Source organism: Polypterus senegalus, chromosome 16 (assembly GCF_016835505.1).
Source record: "Polypterus senegalus isolate Bchr_013 chromosome 16, ASM1683550v1, whole genome shotgun sequence".
NCBI lineage: Eukaryota > Metazoa > Chordata > Cladistia > Polypteriformes > Polypteridae > Polypterus > Polypterus senegalus.
Genome location: NC_053169.1, coordinates 68,711,839 through 68,719,600, shown reverse-complemented (window position 1 = coordinate 68,719,600; position 7,762 = coordinate 68,711,839). Strand labels below are relative to the sequence as shown.

Sequence of the window (7,762 nt, the reverse complement as noted above, 5' to 3'; positions counted from 1 at the left end):
GAATTCAAGGTGGTCTGGCATTACGACATTTCTCGTAGGCTTCAGGGATTCTAGTGTTAAACAGAAACAGACCAAGAGGTGACATGACTGAAGTGTTTAAAGTTATAAAAGGAATTAGTAAAGTCAAACAAGACTGTGTCACAAAACGAGTCAAAGACAGAAAAAGGTTTGGGGCAGCCACCCATGTAATTTGGTATCCTGGCTGCAACTTCGTTTTCTTTCCAATACCAGCACTGAAGTGCTTACAGCAGAGTCCAAAACAAGACTGACACAGAAGGGAAAAGGGAAGGCTTTTAAAGGGGGAGACAGGAAGTGAGGTCATAAGGGTCGGGCACGTGTTCATTGTTCATTGGTTTAGTCCCGGATGTGACATCAGGGGGGCCGGAGCTGGCAAGGTCTGTCTCCATTGGCTCGGTCCCAGAAGTGACGTCCAGAGAGACAGGTGGAACCTCCCGGGTAGGTCTACAGGAAGTGAGAAAGAGAGTTAGTGCGCTCTGCCACATCCCGGCATGGCTCAGAACTGCCTTCACTCGAGCCCTTTAGCTGCCTCCCATGCGCGCGTGTGTGACAACTGTTACTTTAAAATGAGCTCAACATCAACACAGGGAAACAGCTGGACACTTGTTAGGGTAAATTTTGCACAAACATTAAAAATTTTTCTTCACAAAGAGAACCATAGACACATGGAATAAATTATCAAGTGGTGTGATAGACAGAAGGATTATAGGGACCTTTAACACTAGAATTACTGGAGCCTCCGGAAAAACTTCGCACCTCTCCAACAGCATCTTTTGTCCTGTAAATGTATCGATAAGCAGCCTACTATCACATTCACGCACCGCTGCACAATTTTCTCAGCTCAAGTCTGTTTACCTGTGTGTCAGTTGCTTAGAGTTGTATAGAGTGAGAAGTCAAGCAAAATGACACCTTTTATAAATACTATATCGTTACTTGGAACACATGCATTTCATGTGTGTTCTGTGTCAACAACGATCTATGTCAACACATTGTTAAAACAGAAACGTTTTTCATGTTATAGTAATAATTGACAAAACGTAGACATGAAGTGCATAATGTGTGAAGCCTGAATTCCAAATATCAAATAAACACTTTCACAAAAGGTACAAATATAACAGAAAAAATGCACTTCTATTCAAGAATATAAATGCAGAAAAAGAACTCACGTTAGGGTGCAACATCGACACGCATTTGCTACGATCGCTTTGGTGGTGCAATGGTATCAACTGTTGACTTGTAATCAGAATTTCACGGGTTTGACTCTGGATGAGTCCGTTTTGAGAAGTGAGCTGCTCTTATTCTTACTATTGTAGAATAAAAACACTTTTGATTTCAGTCTGTAACAGCCGGTGTAAATTTATGATACTTGTAAAGGTTAGCTTTGTTTTTTTTTTTTTTTTTCAGTTTTATTCTCTCAGTCACGTTCACGAATACAATCCCCACCACCCCCGCAATTGCCACTGCGATTGTCACATAAAGACATGTTATAACAGAGGTGAACTCAGATGATGACGACAGTTCTACATTGCAGCAAGAATGCACGTCGCACTTTTGCCATTGCTGTACTTTGCATATGTACATGGAAAGCTCTGCAGTCTATTTGGGACTTTAAGCTGTAGGAAGTAAATAAAGGTAAATAAGTAAATAAGATTCAATCTTGCTGTTATATACTAAGTATAGTGACGGCACCTTTAACCTTCAGCTATAGACTCTTCAGTACATGAGCGACTCTCCACGCTATAGATTATTATAGTGCGTCTTTAAGTGAAAACAGCAGTGTCAAATGCGAGGGGGAGGGGCTGATATCGTGAACGCAACTGAGAAAATAAAACTGAATAAAAAAAAAAAAAGGGTAACTTTTACAAGTATCATAATTTACACCGGCTGTTACAGACTGGAATCCAATGTATGTTTTTATTCTAAAATAGTAAGAATAAGAGCAGCTCACTTCTCAAAATGTACTCGTCCGGGGTCGAACCCATGAAGTTTTGATTACCAGTCAACAGTTGATACCGTTGTGCCACCGAAGCGGTCGTAGCAAATGCGTGTCGATGTCGCACCCAAATACAGGTTCTTTTTCAGCAGTTATATTCTTGAATAGAAGTGCATTTATTCTGTTATATTTGTACCTTTTGTGAAAGTGTTTATTTGATATTTGGAATTCAGGCTTCACACATTTCACACTTCATGTCTACATTTTGTCAATTATTACTAAAACATGAAAAACGTTTCTGTTTTAACGATGTGTTTACATACATCGTTGTAGACACGGAACACACATGAAATGCATGTGTTCCAAATAACGATATAGTATTTACAGTGCATCAGGAAAGTATTAACAGCACATCACTTTTTCCACATTTTGTTATGTTACAGCCTCATTCCAAAATGGATTAAATTCATTTTCTTTCCTCAGAATTCTACACACAACACCCCATAATGACAACGTGAAAAAAGTTTACTTGGGGTTTTTGCTAATTTATTAAAAATACAAAATCTGAGAAATCACATATACATAAGTATTCACAGCCTTTGCTCAATACTTTATCGATGCACCTTTGGCAGCAATTATAGCCTCAAGTCTTTTTGAATATAATGCCACAAGCTTGGCACACCTATCCTTGGCCAGTTTCGCCCATTCCTCTTTGCAGCACCTCTCAAGCTCCATCAGGTTGGATGGGAAGCGTCGGTGCACAGCCATTTTAAGATCTCTCCAGAGATGTTCTATTGGATTTAAGTCTGGGCTCTGGCTGGGCCACTCAAGGACATTCACAGAGTTGTCCTGAAGCCACTCCTTTGATATTTTGGATGTATGCTTAGGGCCGTTGTCCTGCTGAAAGATGAACTGTCATCCAAGTCTGAGATTAAGAGCACTCTGGAGCAGGTTTTCATCCAGGATGTCTCTGCACATTGCTGCAGTCATCTTTCCCTTTATCCCGACTAGTCTCCCAGTTCCTGCTGCTGAAAAACATTCCCACAGCATGATGCTGCCACCATCATGCTTCACTGTAGGGATGGTATTGGCATGGTGATGAGCGGTGCCTGGTTTCCTCCAAACGTGACGCCTGGCATTCACACCAAAAAGAGTTCAAACTTTGTCTCATCAGATCAGATAATTTTGTTTCTCATGGTCTGAGAGTCTGGGTTCTTGGTCACCTCCCTGACTATGGCCCTTTTCCCCCGATCGCTCAGTTTAGATGGCCGGCCAGCTCTACGAAGAGTCCTGGTGGATGGAGGTCACTGTGCTCATTGGGACCTTCAAAGCAGCAGAAATGTTTCTGTAACCTTCCCCAAATTTGTGCCTTGAGACAATCCTGTCTCGGAGGTCTACAGACAACTCCTTTGATTTCATGCTTGGTTTGTGCTCTGACATGAACTGTCAACCGTGGGACCTTATATAGACAGCTGTGTGTCTTTCCAAATCATGTCCAATCAACTGAATTTACCACAGGTGGACTCCAATTAAGCTGCAGAAACATCTCAAGGATGATCAGGGGAAACAGGATGCACCTGAGCTCAATTATGAGCTTCATGGCAAAGGCTGTGAATACTTATGTACATGTGCTTTCTCAATTTTTTTATTTTTAATAAATTTGCAAAAATCTCAAGTAAACGTTTTTCACGTTGTCATTATGGGGTGTTGTGTGTAGAATACTGAGGAAAAAAATGAATTTAATCCATTTTGGAATAAGGCTGTAACATAAAATGTGGAAAAAGTGATGCGCAGTGAATACTTTCCGGATACACTGTATACATACTGTTATGGTGTATAAAATCTACAAATTATTCTCTATATTTTTATTATTATATTTTGCTCAATACGAACAAGATGAATAAAAAAGGCATATCCCCTTCCCTTACACCTCACTTTTATAACAGTTGTTCACAGCATAGTGCGAAAATGGTTTTACAGCCTGGGAAAAGAAGACTGAGCTGATACCTCTGGATATTGATTACTTTATGGATGGACATCTGGGACAACAATTTGGTTTACAGCCTGGGAAAGGAGGACATGGCAATGTTTTAGGCAATATCAAAAAACTTTATTATCTGGGAAAAGATAGATTAAAGAGTTTGAGCAAAATTCATCCATCATATTGAGAGCAAGGCAATCGGGTGCATGCAACAATAATGTTGTGAAATCACGGTGTGAAACTTTATAATAAATATGCCTCATTTGTAAGCAACGTCAGAAGAGAAACTGCGACGACGGAACAGCGACGTCAGAGAAGAAAACAAAGACGCGTTTGACCAGTTTTCATCCGATCATCAGTTAACAACATTTTCATGAACAGGGATAGCTAAATCAAACGCCACGTTGGGACATTCATCCTTGTCATCTCTACTTTTTTTCGTAAGCTTTTTCTAAAGACTATATATATATATCCAGACTTTTCTATCAGTCTTATTTTCTATAGTCAAGGATGCTGAGCCTTTGTATGTTTAAATGTATTCTTGTAGACCAAAAGTAATATTTAGGTCTGATATACTATTAAAACATTGTATGTTGTTTGTGCCGATAATAAGTAAGGATCTAGAAGCGCGCAAAGAGTGACAGGCTGTGTTATTCCTAAAGCACTTGTGTGGTTTAAAGTGCTAAAGGTTAATCAGCGTGTGTGTCATTCATGGGGCACTGTTGTGGTTAGGGTTTGTGTGTATGTGTATAGTGACGTATGTGTGTGTTCATCTTAAAGTGCAACAGTAGACCAACCCAATAACGAACTTGACGAGTACACTTACCTTTGAAGAAAACAGGTAAAGGGTAAGTAGAAGGTAAGACTATGATAACACACGGCCCTGCGGGGTCGGACTTACATTCTGTGTTGCAGGCAGGGACTGCCCGGATTTGCGTTGGTGGCAGATGCGTGCCGATCTGCTGGGCTTTGTCAGCAGGAGAAGCTGCGGAGGAGGAGTTGCAACAGCTTGAAAGGCCGCAACAGCTGCGAGGCCTGCCCAGAGGCAAGCCACTGCACCAGGAGGAGACAAGATGGCCACCAATGATTGGATGGAGGCGGGACCAACAAATGCCCATCCTGAGCCGGGGAAGTACCCAACTGGGCCGAAGTAGAGGCCCCACAAGAAGCAGCCAGCGTGTGTGACTGATCGACAGGTATGTCCACCGTCGGCTGACTTTCTGTGATTGCCGGCGGCTCTGGAGGAGTGCCTTTAGCCCGCAGAGTTGCTTTTGCAGGTGATACGCGTCCTCCGTAGAGGGTTAAAGGAGCTGGAGGTGAAGGCAGTCGCGTCCACAACAACGCTGCAACAGTGGCCGGATTGGCGCGACGCTGGAGTCTTCGGCCGGAGGGGTGCGGTGGGGCAGGTAAGTGAAACTGGCCCCGTAAAGAATAAGGGAGGCTCCACCGAAAAGAACCGTGACGAAATTGATCGGATTCAAGTAGGGGGCGCTCTGATAGTGGAGGCAGTGGTGAGAGCCGATCGCGTGGTGAGGAAAGAAAGAGCGCAAAAGGGTAGGCAGGACACCGGCTGATGAGGGCTGTGGGTCCTAGCACCCTACACCCTGAGCCAGCAATGGTCTCACGCCGCTCCATAGGGGCGCAGACGGGACAGGGTCTATACCTTTCCCATAGGGAGACCCAAACTGTCATGGTGTCCCTCCTTCTCCACAGCTTCTCCTGCTGCCACCGCGCTGACGAAGCCCCGCAGATCAGCACGCGTCTGCCAACAACGCGGATCAGGGCAGTCCCTGCCTGCAACACAAAACGTAAGTCCGAACCCGCAGGGCCGACGGTTGCTGGGCAGGAAACTTACCTCCCGGGTCATGTGTGTCCGAGGAACCTTGAGGCACTCGTAGGAGCCCACTGCACTCCAGCAACGCCTGTTGTCGTTCTTCCGCACAAGGAGGAAACAGCCCTTCTGTGGACCGGTGGTGGTCTATGGGGTAAGTCGTTTTCACGGGGTTATGTGTGCATGCCGCTCCCGCAGCGCGTGTGTGGGCTCACCTGTTGTGCCGGGCCGTCCACAAAATTCTTTAAATTGATGGATCCCCGCAATGTAACAGGCAGAGAATCCCATCTGGGATGCCATTCTGGAAGATGGCCTGACACAGACAGGCAGACTTCGTTTAAAGCACCATACCACGTTAATTTACACTATTTTCAATATAAAATGAAAACACACACAACTTACTTCACCCTAAAGTCCAGGCCTCTTTCCAATCCTCTCCTTCAGTTCTGCCTCCATTCCTCTCCTCCCAGCTCCGTCCAGCTACGCTCCCGACTCCAGCCATCAAATGAAGAGAGGCGGCCACCTTTACTCTCACCCGGACAAGCTCCAGGTGCCTCCTGAGAACCTTCCGCCAGCCCTCCCAGATGTGGCAGAAGTGCCGGCTGTGCACCCGGAAGCACTCCAGGTGTCCCTGGTCTTCTTCCCTTCAGCACTCCCGGGTGTGGCAGAAGTGCTAAGGGCCAGGGCTTTTCAGGCATCCAGGTGCCCCCTGGCGGTGACCACGGGCCCCTACAGGGTTAAGCTTCTAAGCTATGTTCCCGTGGTCCCTGAAGCCACCAGGGTGGTCGCCCCCTCGTGGTCTGGAGGAGGCGTAAACCCTCCTCTGGTCCTTCCGGAAATCCCGGCTGGGTGCCATCCCCAGCCCCTTGCCACAGTATATACATAAACACACATACATATATATGTATGTATATGCATATACACACACATATACACATACAGTTAGGTCCATAAATATTTGGACAGAGACAACTTTTTTCTAATTTTGGTTCTGTACATTACCACAATGAATTTTAAATGAAACAAGTTGAAGTGCAGACTTTCAGCTTTAATTCAGTGGGTTGAACAAAAAGATTGCATAAAAATATGAGGCAACTAAAGCATTTTTTTAACACAATCCCTTCATTTCAGGGGCTCAAAAGTAATTGGACAATTGACTCAAAGGCTATTTCATGGGCAGGTGTGGGCAAGTCCGTCGTTATGTCATTATCAATTAAGCAGATAAAAGGCCTGGAGTTGATTTGAGGTGTGGTGCTTGCATGTGGAAGATTTTGCTGTAAACAGACAACATGTGGTCAAAGGAGCGCTCCATGCAGGTGAAAGAAGCCATCCTTAAGCTGCGAAAACAGAAAAAAACCCATCCGAGAAATTGCTACAATATTACGAGTGGCAAAATCTACAGTTACAGGTACATCCTGAGAAAGAAAGCAAGCACTGGTGAACTCAGCAAAGCAAAAACACCTGGACGTCCACGGAAGACAACAGTGGTGGATGATCGCAGAATTATTTCCATGGTGAAGAGAAACCCCTTCACAACAGCCAACCAAGTGAACAACACTCTCCAGGGGGAGAGAAGACTGCATGAAAGTAAATAGAGGGTGCACTGCAAGGTGCAAGCCACTCATAAGCCTCAAGAATAGAAAGGCTAGATTGGACTTTGCTAAAAAAAAACGTCTAAAAAAGCCAGCACAGTTCTGGAAAAATATTCTTTGGACAGATGAAACCAAGATCAACCTCTACTATTAATGATGGCAAGAAAAAAGTATGGAGAAGGCGTGGAACAACTCATTATCAAAAGCATACCACATCATCTGTAAAACACGGTGGAGGCAGTGTGATGGCTTGGGCGTGCATGGCTGCCAGTGGCACTGGGACACTAGTGTTTATTGATGATGTGACACAAGATAGAAGCAGCCGAATTAATTCTGAGGTGTTCAGAGACATACTGTCCAAATCCAGCTAAATGCAGTCAAATTGATTGGGTGGCGTTTCATGACAC

The 7,762-nt window shown here is 44.4% G+C and overlaps 1 protein-coding gene across 1 annotated transcript in view; it reads right to left on the bottom strand.

Annotated features, from left to right (window-relative positions):
* ints9 (integrator complex subunit 9) overlaps window positions 1-7,762 on the bottom strand; it is a 288,812-nt gene that overhangs the window by 50,575 nt on the left and 230,475 nt on the right. Inside the window, exons 9-12 of the mRNA XM_039738053.1 lie at window positions 5,788-5,910; window positions 5,596-5,694; window positions 5,069-5,348; window positions 4,834-4,917 (exon numbers count right to left, since the gene is read on the bottom strand). Coding sequence (XP_039593987.1) covers window positions 4,834-4,917; window positions 5,069-5,348; window positions 5,596-5,694; window positions 5,788-5,910 — 586 coding nt within the window. The remainder of the gene's footprint in view (window positions 1-4,833; window positions 4,918-5,068; window positions 5,349-5,595; window positions 5,695-5,787; window positions 5,911-7,762) is intronic.